The 16,755-nt window shown below is 31.1% G+C and overlaps 1 protein-coding gene across 1 annotated transcript; it reads left to right on the forward strand.

The window, feature by feature from the left end:
* The first annotated feature begins 10,803 nt into the window (after positions 1-10,803).
* LOC7476422 (uncharacterized) lies at positions 10,804-13,243 on the forward strand. Its single transcript, XM_002306463.4, has 3 exons — positions 10,804-11,090; positions 12,197-12,398; positions 12,486-13,243. Exons 2-3 carry the CDS (start codon positions 12,318-12,320, stop codon positions 13,047-13,049), a joined length of 645 nt encoding a protein of 214 aa, XP_002306499.3. The 5' UTR covers positions 10,804-11,090; positions 12,197-12,317; the 3' UTR covers positions 13,050-13,243.
* Positions 13,244-16,755: the final 3,512 nt, after the last annotated feature.

Consider the following 16,755-nt stretch of genomic DNA (forward strand, 5'->3'; position numbering starts at 1 on the left):
GACGTTTTTCAATTACGCCCCTAATCACGTTAATTTTGACCTTTAACTTTAGGTTCCATTTACAATATAGTCCTCGATCTTGAATATTTTCAATTTCATCCTTAATTGACCTTCAAACTTCTAATTTCTTCAATTTCACCCCTATTTTCAACTGAGTTTGATCCCCGAATTCACATGCCTTTTACAATAAAATCTTTGGTCTTGAATTTCTTCAATCTAACCCTTAATTAACCCTCAAACTTTGATTTTTCTTATAATTTTGCCCTTGATTTCATCTGATTGAGTTTGTAAAAATCAAATCTAGTCCTCTAAATTTTCAATATTCTCAATTGAGCCCAAATTAGGCTTTCAAATTTAATTTTTCACCAATTAAGTCTTTAATAAAATTAATTAGACCATTTAAAAGTCTAGTTAAGTCCTTGCATTTAATCGAGTCTTCTAATTTTTAACTAAATTAATTCTTAAACTTAATTAGATCTTTAATTGGGCTCATGATTAAATCAAATTGACCTATTAAAAGTCTAACTAAGTCTTCAGACTTAATTTTTATGCAAATTCATTTGATATTCACTCAAGTTAACTTTGAATCTGTATTTTTCTTTATATTTGGGTACTTCAAGGGTGCAACTATGCTTCTAATTTTGCATTTAAATCCCTCTCCAGCCTATCTTTGCAAATCAAGTTGCCAGTCTTTTCTTATTATTATTATTTAAAAGGAAAAAGGATGATTTTGGAGGAAACCTAAAATTAGGTTATGACAATCGTATCAAGGGTACTGTGGATTTTGTGTTTTTTTTATTAGAATGTAAGTATGTATTAAGATCAAAGTAACCATGCTGGAAACCAGCAAGTCCATATAAATGTGCATAAATGAAGAGAAGATAGGAAAGGGAACAGACTCCCTATGAAATCAAACTGGATACAACCAAACCATTTAATTGCGTTAGCTGACCAGGAAAGCAAAAGAAGCGACATATACACATAACAAAAGGTGGGATGGGAATAGACTCCTAATCAAAATTGGTCATGCAAGGCCGAGAGAACAAGTATGTAGCAATGGTTAGAGAAGAAACCAATCCATAAATGGTGGTGTCTAAACTAACCCTAACAGCATCACAAAAAAGAACAGTGAGATGAAGAAGCATGGGCATCATCTCCAAGACAGCCAGAAGCGTAGCTCCCAACATTACCAAAATCTCAATAAGATCGAAGCTCATTAAGCACTCATAAACAATACATTGGGATGAGTAGCAAATCAGAGACATCAACACACCATATTAGGAATAAATTATCGCCATCTAGTCCACATAAGAGAGCAGCAAAGCCTTGAGTGATAACAGCTGCTAAACCTGAGCTTGAGGACACAGGAGCAGAACAACCACAAGAATGAAGAGAGAAGCAGTATCTTGAAGACATGTATCATCATAGCAACCAATCAAGAAAAATCAGGAGCCCCATCCCCCAGACATCTAGTAGAAAAAATCCTAGTTGAACCAAAATAGTAAAAAAAACATAGGCCAAGACAAAACAACAGCAGATGAGATGCATTTCAATAAGCAAGGCTCCATGCTATTTTGAGTAGTCCTAGATAATAGGCAATACAACCCCAGCATTTAGAGGGTAGTGGCATGCAAGCCCCACTACAGCAGAGGGCCAGGAATTAGCACCGCAGCACAGAGGAAGAGACATAGCTGCTAAGCAGAACATAGAGCAGTAAAACAGACAAAGGAAGGAAGACAAAAGCTGGAGATAAATTCCAATAGCATTGATTACTGCCCAAGTTATTGGTTTGAAAAAAAAAAAAACAAATGCCAACCCAACCATAAGGAAACAGCCAGACATAGACTAGCACCATCAGCCAGCATTGAAAATGATATGATTTTTTTCATGAAAGTGCAGGACTGTGTAAAAAAGAACTTGGAACTTGTGGAAAATAAGTTCAATCCTTTTGTATGTGTTTTCAAATATTTGCTTGTTCCTTTCCTCCCAAATTAGGAATACCAAGAGACCTAAGAAAACTCTTCTCATTCTAACTACAAGGTTTGTCTTTCCCGTATTTAACCCTCAAATAGATTCAAGGTGAACATATACTTGTGAACTCTTAACCAACTCTCTATCAGCATCCATTGTGGATTATGTTTATTATGACATTTATGATACTTATTTTGTTATGTAAAAAGGTAAGCACAATATCTGTTGATATTTATTAAAAGTTCGGTGTAACATTAAAAATTGTTAAAAGAATGAAGGGAAAAATTAAAGGACATTAAAATCCAGAGGGGTCTATTTGTAAATAGAAAAAATAAGGAGTATAAATACCCATTTTCTTCTTTATTTGAGGTCGACAATATAATGGAGAAAAGGAATTGGGGTTTTAAAATTTTTCTTCATGTCTCTTGAGAAATCCTTTAAAACATACTGGTTTTAGGAAATTAAAAAGGCTAGAAAGTAATTAGATAGCGAAAGTGAGTAATTTTATAGGGTTTAAAGACTTACAAGAGAAAACTTGGTGTAGAGAGATAGGAAAGCAAAAGTGAAAGGAAGCTTGAGAAAATATGACTAATGATAATGATAAAAATCATTGTCGACATGAATTAATTATCATGTGGGGTAATTAATGATATCATAGGTACTGATATCAGCATAAACTAAGTTGTCATTTGAGGAATGGAGATTTATGATAATAATGAATATACTTGTTTAGGATGGATAAATTACCATCTCTCATGTCCAATGGTATTATGAATATTTGATATTGATAATCAAAAGGGGGGTTTTTGTTGGGTTGTTATAATAAAAGAGACATTGATAAATCCTAAAACTGAGATTATTTAGTGACCAAAAAGGAAACACTATAATGGTAGTAAATATTTTCTAAGGCAAATTATGTGTCTTGTTAATCACATATACATTAAGATAGCATGAAATTTACTAGAATAAAAATCTATTAAATCATTTCCTAACAACTTCCTATATGGTCGGCTCTAAAGCTCATCTTTCTTCCATGGTTTTCTTTAACTCTATCCATGATTTGGACCAAAAATCATTAACCATATAATTATCAACCAAAAGCACAAGTAGTTATGCATTTTGTCTATTTAAATCCCAAGATCTCTAGATTAAAGTATAATAAGAAATCTAATACAAGTAAATTCAATAATTACATTCATCATAAAGTATCATCCACATATTGATTCAAATCATCCATCATCACTTGTCTATTATTTTCAAAAACATATTTACCTTACTTACAAGTACACTAACAAATCCAACTGATGCAAAATAACAACCATTTCTCTCTCACACACATCACTTCATTAATAATACATACAATTAAATCACAATTCATAAGAACTCATCAATCAATTTATTTCAAGAAATCTAATACAAGTAAATTCAATAAATACATTCATCATAAAGTATCATCCACATATTGATTCAAATCATCCATCATCACTTGTCTATTATTTTCAAAAACATATTTACCTTACTTACAAGTACACTAACAAATCCAACTGATGCAAAATAACAACCATTTCTCTCTCACACACATCACTTCATTAATAATACATACAATTAAATCACAATTCATAAGAACTCATCAATCAATTTATTTCATTCCCCAGAAACCCACTTATGGTTGACTATATGTCCTCTCTTAGCTTTATGTTTCAATTTTGATTTCATCTATACTCCTCACAAATTATCTCTTACAATATATAAACTATTCTATTCAAGACCTAATTTACATTTCTCCCTAATTTGAGCTAAAAGCCCCATTTCAATTTCAATAAGTATGTCAACAATTTCAATACTTCAAAATAAGTAATTCAATTCACCTCCAACCAATATTTCTATAACACAACTTATCAATTACATATAATTCATAAGTATTTAAATCAAATTAATTTATTTCCCTTAAACACCATCTTGGCTAGCCACAGCACTCCCCATGAAACCATGATTTATTCTCCATTCCACCAAAATTTCACACTCTAACCATCTATTCCATACCAATATACCCTTTGTCAATCAAATTCATGCTTTCTCCTGATTATTGTTTAAGACACTAATTCAAAGCACACTAACAATTCAATATAATTACATGCAATAATTTATTTCATCATACATCACCATACACACATTAATATATATCAATTAGACATAATTTATAATAATTAAGCCAAATTAAACTAATTCCTATTGTCTTTCAAGTGGCCGGCCCTAAATGTTTCTTTTACCCCATGATTTAATTCAATAATTTACATAATTTTTACCATACTAACATTCTTTTCATTTAAATTTAACAAATTAAAACTAATTTTGCATTTCCTCTAATTTTTACACAAGAACCCTAACTTAAATTCCTCAAATTGCTAAAAACATCACTTCAATTCTACTCAAACTTATATAAATGAATTATAAGCACCTTACTTGGTAATTATTTGAGCTTTGAAATGCACCAGTCAAAATTCTTCCAATCGTTCTTCTTCCTTAAAATCCCGTAGCATCACTCTCTTTCTTTCTAGCCATTTCTCTCTCTCTTTCCTCTCCCAAAGAGTTTTCAGCATCCAAGTATAAGTTTCCCCTTTAAATTTCATTCATTTCTTATTTCTCTAACCAATTTTTTTTCCATGAAAAACAAAAACAAAGAGAAGGAAGAATAATGGACGTTTCACTCTTTTTTTCCTTCTAACCCTTCTAACCAATTGAATGTCAGCCTCTTAAAAGGAAAATTAAGGAATTTTTTACTTGTTTAAAATTTTTCCCTTATTTATTGTCCATGTACTATTTTTAATATTCTTCTACCCGGCTGTCAATACTATCACAAGGTCTTCCCGAAATATGATTGACTTGATAGTTTCACCCAATGTAACACAACTTTTCAGGAGACTCCTAGAAATATTTTAGTCCAATCCAATAGTCGGATTGAGAGTTATGCTTAGTAGAGTAAAACTTGTTATCAGGTAATTTTTACACCAAAATTCAAATTTGTGTTATATTTTTCTTGCTTAAATCCAAATATTATACGCAAGGCTTATATCGGCGGTGATGGTCATTCACGCATAAAACCATACATTAATTTATTTGAAAATTATAAAGTACTTTTCTAAATATGTTCACCCTAGATTTGGAAACATTCTCCTTATTTAGCACTAGTTTATCAATTTTTAGGTTATGGGTTTACATTGTATCTTTATGTTTGCCAGATAACATTTTTTAAGTCTTGAAGCATTTTAATAACGAGGTTAAACTAACTACTTTGGATTTCATTACATTATATCCCAAAACAATGTTTTCCTTCTTTTTTTTTTTAATCTCTTTCATTTGGTTTTTATTTGCTTTTCTTTGTCTTTTATTTCTCCATCATTCTTCATATATATTTTTTAAATTAACATAGACATTTTATTTCAACTTCCTTAGTATATCATCATCCCTATAATTTAAATATTCACTTTATACTTTTAACACAATATTCCTCTTCTTAGTTTTATGAATTTTATTTAGGGCTTACATTTATCATTATAATTTTTTTTAATCTAAAACCATAAAAGCATTATGATCATAATATTTGAAACTTGTAACCTTGGTTTCTCTACCTTACTCATATTGAATTCCCTCTAATCAGCCTTATGTCGAACCCCACCATTTTCATTAGCATGCCCCTCCAATCTTTCCATTCTATTTTGCATATCACCCATCACCAAAGTGAACTTTATCAACAATTGAGCAACGACTCGTAATTAAAAAGTAATGTCATTACCTGATGTTGGTGGTGCCATATTGATTGACTTAGACTTCCTTAAATCTAAAAAATTGGTTCATGATAAAGAAAATGTTTCCTCACTCACTCCCTCACGTGTTTATACTACTCTCATGTTTCACACAAATTTCTTATGGCAAATCACGAAGATAATAACATGACAAGACAAAGACGCAAAAACAATTGAATATATGATATGGAAAGACAAAGATTTGACTCGAATATAAACTGAAAAATTATAAAACTAAACTTACTTGAACTAAAAAATGAAATGAAATGAATCAAAACTAAAAATTCAAAAAGAATTGACCCGAACATATGATTTTTAAAGAAAATTAGAAAAAACAAATTAACTCTTAACCTGAATTTGTGATCTGGTTGCTTTTGGGTAGAAAAATTAACACAATTTAATTTATTTATTTTATCAAACAACCCTAGACACAAACTACTAAACTTTAGACATGAAATAATTGAAAATTGAATCAAAGACAACAAAAGCTAAGAAATCTAAAAATAACAAGAAAAAAAATAAAGGATATGACCTAATTTTTTAGGTCTTACTCTGATACCAACTGATGCAAATCTTGTGATCATATGGTCACACAACCTCCAAGAAAATTAAAAACCAACCCAAGAAAGCTAAATATAAGGTTTGAAACACTGACCTAAAGGTAACCTTGTATCTAAGAATCAAAGGTATTGGAAAAAAAATTCTGACCCAGAGAAAACCTTGTACCAAAGAACCAGAATGCACATAACACCGTGAAGTCAGATAACTTTTGATACGTCAATGTACGATCTTTATCCCTGCAAAGAAAGGTTTTTTGCAAAATGCAAAACAAGGAAAATGTCATGTTTATTCAAATCATCATCGCTGTCGAAACTTGCAGCCATAAAAGTAATATATAGTCCCCTCTAAATAACCCTAATAGACTTCTTTTGGGTTCCAAACCAATAGGCTCTAGCTAGTAATCAACTAATACAAGTTCAATACTGAAACAAACCTTAAAAACAAGAATAAAGTCCAAAGCTAATAATATTCAACACTAAAATAAAATAAAAATCATAAAACAAAGTCCTCTTGTTTGAAATCTTTATACATGGTTGGAACTCCCCCTTTGCTTTACTTAGAGGCTTTGTCAAAACTTCATGCTCAAAATTAGCTAGGAAACTTTGTTTTTAATTGTTGGAATTATCCTCTTAAATTTCCTCCCTTTAGCATCCTTGATGTTATAAGAAATCCTATAAAATAATAAAAAGAATAACAAAAAATATCTCAAGCCTCCTTGCCACCACATACATTCCATAATGGATATAGAATCCTTGTAAACTATGAATAATAGTTGTTTCTATAAATATCTCATTGTTTGACATGTAGAATAGGTAAGCCAATAACTACCATATATATTTCCAAGAGCATTAAGGAATCCTTGTATTGATTGGTTCATAATACACAAGGAAACAATTTTTTTTTTTTAATTTTCACACATTTCTAGAAGATTCCAGTCTTGATTTCAAACATGTTGTTCTCTCTCATCTAGATGAATTAACAAGCCTACCATATATCTACAACATGTATGGATGTATACTTTCTAAAACAATTAGAATCTCATCAGAATTCATTTTATAGCTTAAGATATAGTCCAAACATTAGATGAAGGTCCAAATAGACAGATTTGACAAGATTCTTCTAGTAACTTTGACCCTCTAAAATAATACCTTCCTAGACTCTCATTGATCTGAACATTTAACCTAATGTAGAAAAACATGTCAAGAAATGCCTATAAAAAATTCAATTCAATTCAATGGTTGAGTTGAAAGTTATGCTCGATAGCATAAAATTGGATAATAAGAAATTTTATGCCAAAATCCAAATCTAACCTTGCTTAGATGGTATCAGTTTCATTAATTGGAAAGTACATTTACAATCAACTATTGCCTTGTCTACATTAGAGGCTAAGTATATGGCATTTGCAGAAGTAGTGAAAGAATCTTTATGGCTTAGAGGTTTGGTTAGTAATCTTACTTTGTCTCATAAGTTTACTATTATACATTGTGATAGCTGAAGTTATATTCATCTAGCCAAGAACCAGATGTACTATGAAAGGAGCAGACATATTAATGTCAAGTATAACTTAATTCTAGATATTATATCATAGAGAGTTGCATCAGTAAAGAAGATTGCTATAACTGAGAACCTTGTAGCATGTTGATGAAACTTATCTTTGCAGTCAAGTTCAAGCATTGCTTGAACTTGATTGATTTTATGTAATACTTGAGATGTGCATGGTGGAGGCAACTAAAAAAGAGTTCAAGTTTTTTAAGTTGGCTCAATTTAAGCTAATGTGAAAATTTGTTGGGTTTGTTTTAAATTATAGATTCAAGTGAGAAAAGAAATACTCATGTACTTAGTCCATATAAGAGCCTAAAATTGTTATATTATATAATAATGCTTATTTATGAGTGCTTATATTCTCTACACTTTGATGGCCAGAGAGATGAGAGAAAATGTGAGTTTTGGGTTACTTTGAAATTTTAGACGGGAGAGCAATTTTATGTGACACCTTGTAATTTTTTATTTTTTCTTAATGAATTTCTCTTATTATCTCACCCATGGGGTAGACCTAAACTACCAAATCAAGGAATTTTGTGGGTTATTTTGCATGATTGATTATACTAGTTTTTTATATATATAATTCTACTTCTAAATTGGTTTAAGAGTTTAGGGCTATTTCCACTATGATAATACACCAGATTGGTGGCCCATGCGATGCTGTAGACCAAATCAAAATAAAAATTTAACCTAAGAACAAATTTAGGAGACGATTATGTTTTTAAAGAAGCAAGAAAAATTCGATAACCATGTTAAATCTTGATTAATTTAATAATACGATAAAAAAAAATAAGGTAACAACAACAACAACAACAAAAAATTAAAAAAATATTGCCACGAGCAAAGTTTGGCTAACATGTGAAACTCGTGATCTGGACATGAGACATGTCCAGATTACATATCTATCATGTGTTCTAGGTCATAAAGTCAGGATAATTCAATAGAAAAAGAAATTAATGATAAATAAAAACGAAACTGGAAAAATTGAGAGACAAAATATAGATCAAGATGTTTAATATTACAGCACAAATCATTTACCCGGTTGTATTTAATGAACTTGTTTATTAAAATCAATTTATAACATAAATCGACACACACATAAAATTTATTGAATAAAATAAAGAAAAAAAATATTATGCAAGGCTGCACATATTAAAATATTATAAAAAAATAAAACATTTTTAATTTTTAAAAATAAATTTAATCTATATAAATATAAAAAATAAAAATGAATCATGCGTACACTCTTCCAAAATTAAATACACCCAATATAATTAAAAAATTAACGCCATTTAAAAAAATGCTAAATAAGCCAAAAAATCATAGAGAAAAGGCATTAATTAAAATATAAACTTAAGAATTATGTAAAAAGACATATAAAAAGGTATTAATTAAAAAATCATTTTTTTTTTTTAAAAAGGAAAGAATAAGGCCAAATGTTGTTGGGCCTAGTAAGCTAGGCCAAGCACCTAGCTCATTAAGAAATGGCTCGCACGCAGACTTGCAAGGCAGGCCCAAGCGTGCAGGCCTTTTATTTTTATTTTTAAGTTAATGGGGCGAATGATATGTCATCCACTCCAATTTATTTTGGAAAAAAAATAGACAAGGTGTCGTCTGGATTCCTAGATTTTCAACCCATTTTTACTTGTCTATTTTTTTCACAAAAGAAATTGAAGTGAATGACACGGCTTAAAAATAAAAATAAAAGGCCATGCGCGCTTGGGCCGCCTGACCTTGCAAGTTTGGGTTCACGTTTTCACCCCAATTGTGTTGTTTTGGTTAAACATGGTTCATGTTTTTTTCACCCGAAAATCCATTTTGAACCCATTTTGACCTAAAACTCTTAGAAAACACCCTAAAAATCATTTGACATAAAAATCGATCGTTTTAGTGGTAGAATCATTGCCAATGACAACTTTCTCTCTCTTCGTTGGAATCCAATGAGTCCTTCTTTCTCCTCCTACCGAAAAGAACTGGAAAATGAGAAAAATAAAGTTTTGAACCAAAATTAATTTTTTGAAAAATTAAGAGACCGGTCACCTAAAATCCAAAAAATATGAGAAGTAAAAATGAACTTTTAAGATAAATTTCAAAGTCGCTATCTTTTTCACTCTTTTTTTCACTTTAGTTCTTTGTCTTTTAATTCAACTCTCCCTCTCAAAAAAAAATATGCAATTGAGTACTAATTTGGATTCAAAATGACTAAATCATGCAAAATAAAAATTTAATGATTAAATTAAATTTTTTTAAAAAAATCACCTTTCCGATCCACAGCGATAAATGAAATAATGAATAGCATTTATGTACAGTAAACGGAGGAGCTACTCTAGTAAATAGATAATAATATCAAGGTACATAGAAAAACAGTGCTGTGGAAGGAGCTTCTGTGAATGATGAATTGTACAACTTACATACCCTCCTCCATGTCCTCGTTGTCCTGTATGGTAATTCAATGAATTCAGAAGTATTAGATTTCGTGGAATTGGATTTGTGATTCTGTGGCCAGTCCCTTTTTAACTTTTGGACCGTGATTGAGAGGTACTCACTTAACGTACAGTCGAGATCTGTTTGTCGGCTGGACAAGAGATGTCACCTTAAGCTCCCTCGTATTAATGAGCATTAGTATATAAAATATGACGCCAGATAATTGAGACAACTATTACTGGTGATAAAGAATTCTTGGTTGCATGTGACCATCTCAGCAGGCTAAGCTGTTAATTTTGTTGATTGTTTGGAGTAATGCGAAGCCCTTGTGATCCTCAACAACTTTATTATAAAAATATAGATATATAACAGTTTCAGTATTACTCTATCCAATTTTATATAGCTGCATTGCTGGACCTGTCTGAGGCATCTCTGTCACAAAACTTGAATCGCATTGGCTAACGCACTGGGATTTGTTTGGCATGCCTCAAACCACAAATACGACGAATAATTTGGTTTGTGTGTGTGTGAGAGAGAGAGGGGGAGAGAGGGGGAGAGAATCTTTAACTCTTCTCAAGTTATATTTATTCCTATCTTCTGCAGTATTTACTGATGGAGAATGTGAAGGCCAAGTCTTTCTCTTACAAGCTTCAGGGGTGAAAGGTTTTCGGTGGATAAAGAACTTCTGGCCTTTTCCTAGAAAGTGTTCTTTTTCCTGTTCTGCTTCTTATTCTTCTTAAAAACACAAGCTTTGATCGTCTTCTCAACTCTTGAAAACTCCACTTACAGGTCAGAAGATCATAAATCTTTAAACCTTCATTGCCATCTTTTTTTCTTTTTGCATGAATTATATGGTAGAGAATATTGAAAGGGACGGAGGTAGTAAAATTGTTAACATTTTCGTTTCAATCATATTCCTGATGATGCAGTTCTGCTTTGTAAACTTTTGATCTCAAACTAAGAAAAGTTTACTTCTTCCGTCTCTATTCTGACTAGCAATAATTAAGCTATATATACATATATGTTACTATCTACTCCTAAGACTATTCGCAAAGAATGCCATATCTCGTTTCGTCCTCATTCACTCATGAATTTGAAGGAAAAAAAAACTGATTTTGTATATAGATATTGTCAGTTTTATGATCTATTGAGTTTAATCTTGGATACACAGAGAAATTGTTTAATTACACTCAGAAATGGTTTATCATTGCTAACGACATTGCGATTAATCTTGACTTTGTCTTGGATAACACAGGGTAATTGTTTAACATTGCTACTAGCTAAGAACGACATATATACCTACGAATGGTTTATCCATTGTTTTACTACATATTTCTTGTCCCAAGAGGGACTTCATTTCCATAATCTAAACATACGCTTCTCTCGTTTTGAAAATGATTTCAGCTCAACTCATTTATTAATGAAAACTCAATTCAAATTCGTTGGATTAGTTATATGGATCCACCTTCTCCATTCAGCCATGCTGTGAGATAAATTTTCTGTATGTTGTTGTGGTCAAATTCATATTCTTATTTTTTTTTCGAAAAGGAGCACACGTAATTAAAAATAATGATGTTCCATGGAATGTGCAAATTTATGGGTAAATTTCATAGTAGGAGCCACTCCTAAAGCAACAGTATCGTCCATGGTGGTAGATTTTTGTATACGGAAATTATGATTGTGGCCCAGGAGGAGTGAATGGAAGAAAACACAAGCTAGCAAACAGACAAACAATACAACAAGTAGCTGACGTTATAATGATGAATTTATATTTAGTACTATTTGAAAGCAATAATGCCGGCTTCTATCTTACATCACTTCTTTATTGTTAAGCAATCTATTATCAATCAAGGAGCTTTAGCTTTAAATTGTTTCTTTTTATCCTCTTTTTGTAGATTCAAGCAGGAAATGCATGACCAAACTGAAAATGTGATTTAAACGCATTTCTGCTTGCAAGTTCTTGGAAAGTAGGCATTGCAGGAGACAATTGAGCCAAGTCTAACACAAGCTAAAATCATGGGGAAATTTCTCAAGCCCTGCGACAAGGAAGACATGAGAATGGCCATGTTAAAACACGAAGAGACATTCAAAGAGCAGGTGCTTTTTCTCCACATGAATATGTCTTCTACTTAATTATATTTTCTTTCCTTGTAAGAGATTCCAAGTTTGTGAATAATGTTGCAGATATGTGAACTTCATCGTCTATATCGAATCCAAAAGATAATGATGAGAAACATTGAAAGCAGCAGGCCAGATGAGCGGAGTCGAGAGTTATGGAGCTACAAGAATGGCTTTAGTTTTAATCAGCCTAATCATGCTCGCGATATGCAGCAGAAGTCGATAGGGAGACTTGACTTGGAGTGGCCTTCCGAAGATTGTGTTGCAGAATCAAATGCAGATAGAGTATTAGAGCTAATAGAAGAGAGTGAGATTCAGCTAACATTGGGACCTTCGAGTTATGACAGAAGGAAGAAACCTGAAACACCACTAACTTCAGATTCAGGAACAAGCCTCTCTTCGTCTTCCACTGGATCCAGCCATATAAACAGGACAAGTTCCTTGAAACATCAAAAGACAAGCACCAAAAGAGAAGAATGCTGCGAATTGGGGATTTTCCAAGTTCCTGACATGACCTTGGGGTACCAAAATGAAAGTAAAAAGGGTATGGGGGTTGAAGAACAACTGAGACAGGAGAGACAAAAACAACCCCCTTGGCTTTGCCAGGTTTTGAGTCTGAACATGGCTTGAAAAGTATCTTTTAAGTCGATTTTAGACTGATTCTTATCGACTAATTCTATCAATTATGTTTGTATTTATCTTTATGCACAGTTCCTACAATGCTGAGTGTCTTGTGTAAAGATGACTTTCTTCCCCTGTGGCTTTCAAAACCCATTGCAAGTTACCATCTAAAGATTGACCAGATATTTTCTTCTTTCAGTGAACAGATATAGTTTTCTGTACCAGTCCAAATATATTTTCTAGCAATTAGGCTTCATCCCAAGGCATTAGTATCTCTATTCGTTGACGGATTTTACAAAACCTCAATATACCATTGAATCTGTTTGTAGTATGCTTGAAATTAATACTTGCTATATCTACTTTAATAAATTGATATATCAAAATGTGTAGTTATATATCCATATGTGATATTTAATGTTAATAAATTGACTATACTAAAATTTTTAGACTTGCTACGCATTGTGAGAATTATTCTTAAGCAGTAACAAAATTTATATATTCTTGAAAGTCTGATTCCTTCTTCCTCTATTAAGGATGCTGATGAAGAAGTTAAGCTGAATATCAATGTTATATGAATGATTAAAAATACGCTACATAGATGATATTACTCAGCATGTCACCTGAACTTTGAAGAAAATGAGGAACCAAAATAAAATTGAGTTGCTTGGGGATTTTTGTTTTGTTTTGCACTTTAGCCCCTTGTCTTTTTTTTCTTTGTTTTTTTAAATAACATCAACGTCTGCTCAATAAGAAAAGTAATTAAGAAATATAAAATGGATGCGTTAGTGTCGAAAACATATTTCTTTGAATTTGATTTTTTAAAATGACATCAACAAAAAAAAATAATTAAAAATTATAAAATGGGTGTAAGAATGACCGAAATGCATCGAAAACATTTTTTTAGTTAATTTTTGGAACATATTTTGGAATTGGGGGTTAAATTTTGGGTTATGAGTTATGATACCCTGTATACTTGATTGCCATTTTCGCACCACTTTTTGCAGTGTTTCAGAGGGTTAAAGTTGTGTATTTTTGGGTTGAGCATGTAATACACATGCATATAAGGGAAGTAATGTGTTTTTCGGCATTCATGGGAGGCATGAAAAAGAGAAATAAGAGGCCAAAGTCCAGTCAAAACTATGAAGGATAAAGAAAGAAAACAAACATGCACAAAAAACCAGTCAAAGAAGAAGACCCTCATACACCAAAACAATGTTGTTTTGGTGCATGCTTTTTTTTTTCTTGAGTTCAAAATGCACAGTTTTGATTTAAAATGGAAGTTTCATTTATAAAAAAAAAAAAAAAACAATCCCCAGTTTTTCCACTTCTTCTAATTTAGTCTTTGGTTTTTTCAATTAATTTATTTTTAGTTAAGTTCGACTTTTTTCTTGTAATTATTTCAATTTCATTTCTCATTGTATTAAAAAGGATCCTTGCATTTGTTTGTCTCTTTCAACTTGGTTTTTAGCTTTCAAATTTTCAATTATTTAGCTAATTTTAACCATTTTATTTTGATTTCTTCTTAATTTCACCCTTAATTATATTATAAATGTCCCCTCAACTTCTCCACCTTTTCTCATTCTATACTTGGCTTTTCAATAAGCCAATTTCAACCATTTTCTCTTTTTTTTCTTCACTATTTAATCCCTATTGCATTTTTTTTAATTCCCCTTTATATATATTGTAAACACCGGTTTAAAAATTTAAACCTATGAATTTTTAGAAAAAATTAAGGATAAGTACTATAGATAAAATTTAATTAAGATGTGAAATTGCAATATACATAGCGAGGAAACGCAAATGAATGATAATGAAAAACAACATGTAAATAAAATTCTCACGATTTAAAATATAACTAGACTAAATTATAAAGAAATGAGAGAGGGGTGATTTTGTCAATATAAAGAAAATAATAACCCCTCCTTTTTGCACTAAAGCTGACAACAGAATAGGAAAATAGGGAGGAGAGTCTTCATTTTCTCCATTCATCTTTTCTTGTTCTACCAAACAAAACGGGCTAAAATGGATTAGGCAAGTTCCTGTTTAGAAATGTAATTGCGGTTGCTTTTCAAAGTATTTTTTATTTAGAAATGTATCAAAATAATATTTTTTTTATTTTTTAAAAATTATTTTTAACATCAGCACATCAAAATGATTATGAAAACACCAAAAAATATATTAATTTGAAGCAAAGAAAAAAAATTTTAATTTTTTTTCAAAAGCGCTTATGCAGAAACAAACAGGACAAGGGGACCCTAGAGAGAGAAGTCGTTGCCAGTAACATTAGAGAGGGAAATAATGATTTTTGGTTGGTGAGAAGAACACTTTTAGGATAAAGAGTTCAAGGAAAAAGGAAAGCTTGATTAATTGGTTATTGTAAAGTGTTTTCCTTACTTTAAATTCATTTATATTATGAAATTTCTGATAATAATTGAAAACCTCAAATTTATGTAAATTAGAGTTTATGCTGAATTTGAGTTGGAAGAGGAAAGTAGTGTATTGTTGGATTGGTTTTGAGTTAAATGGTGTGGGTAAGAATGAGAAAAGAAGAAAATTTCAATTGGAATGTGGTTTTTCCTTTTTGGGTAAGGTCGACTATGGGTAGAAAATAAGGAGGGATAGAATTTAGCAAAATTTGGTTAGTGTTATTGTTTTGGTGATGTTAATAGGAAAGAATGTTATGGGGTTGTGGTGGTTTATAAATTTTTTAGAAAATAAAGTGAATATACATGCATATAAGTAAATTAGAATATGAAAAAGAAATGAAATGTTGATGATGAGGATGGAAGAAAAAGAAAATAATAAATATATAAGTTTAAATGAATGCTTAATACATAGAAAGGCTTAATGGGCAAAATGGTAATTAAGTTGTTGATACGTTGGTGTTGATAAAAGGTTTGTTCAAAGTGGAGTTGATACTTTTAGGAGCACGCGTCTCAGAAGCTCCAGGTAAAGGATTTTCAAATTAATGAAAAACTATTGGTTATACATAAATTGTTAGTTTCAAAATAGTGAAAGTAGATATCAAAAGATTTAATTTGTTTTTGGGGCGGGATAATGGAATTCCAAGATTTGAATTGCCTTTAAGGTGGAGTAATGAAATTTCAAGATTAATTAAGATAAGGCATGGTTTTTGGATTGCCATAATAAATTGAGAAATATATAATTGATGTTGAATTTTGGTTATGATTACTGAAATTAAATAGTAAATGTATGGATAATACAAGGTACGAGTTACAATGATTGAAAATGGGCCATTGAATATGGTTGTCTTATAGTATGAGTTAAGGATAATGGAATGTGATTCATGAATATGACTTACTTTAGGGTATAAGTTTTTTAGTATTCATATAAATCAATGAGTTCTGATGACATGCATAATATGGGTCATGGATGTACGACCAAAATAATATGTGAACTATGAATATTAAAATGAAATAGTAAATACTCGGTCACCATGTAGTACGAGTTAAGGTCGTTGGGTTTAGATTGACAAATACATCTAATTCTCTAAACTTTAGTTGTGAGTATTGTTGGTTTAATGAATCTATAAACAAATATGAACTTAGGGGTGAAATCATTAATGAATCTAAAACTAAATTGATAATATATAGCCAATATTGTCAAGTTATCAGACAATGATGGAGTGAATTTTGGAAAGAACTTGATGACAATCTTTGTTATGATAAGTAGGATGAGACTTGGCGGCTTTGTA

Source organism: Populus trichocarpa, chromosome 5, assembly GCF_000002775.5.
Source record: "Populus trichocarpa isolate Nisqually-1 chromosome 5, P.trichocarpa_v4.1, whole genome shotgun sequence".
NCBI classification, from domain to species: domain Eukaryota; kingdom Viridiplantae; phylum Streptophyta; class Magnoliopsida; order Malpighiales; family Salicaceae; genus Populus; species Populus trichocarpa.

Bases quoted from the DNA above. Each gene is read 5' to 3' on its own strand.
- LOC7476422 (XM_002306463.4), top strand. From the start codon at position 12,318: ATGGGGAAATTTCTCAAGCCCTGCGACAAGGAAGACATGAGAATGGCC. The intron at 12,399-12,485 runs GTGCTTTTTCTC...ATAATGTTGCAG, and splicing joins AAGAGACATTCAAAGAGCAG to ATATGTGAACTTCATCGTCT.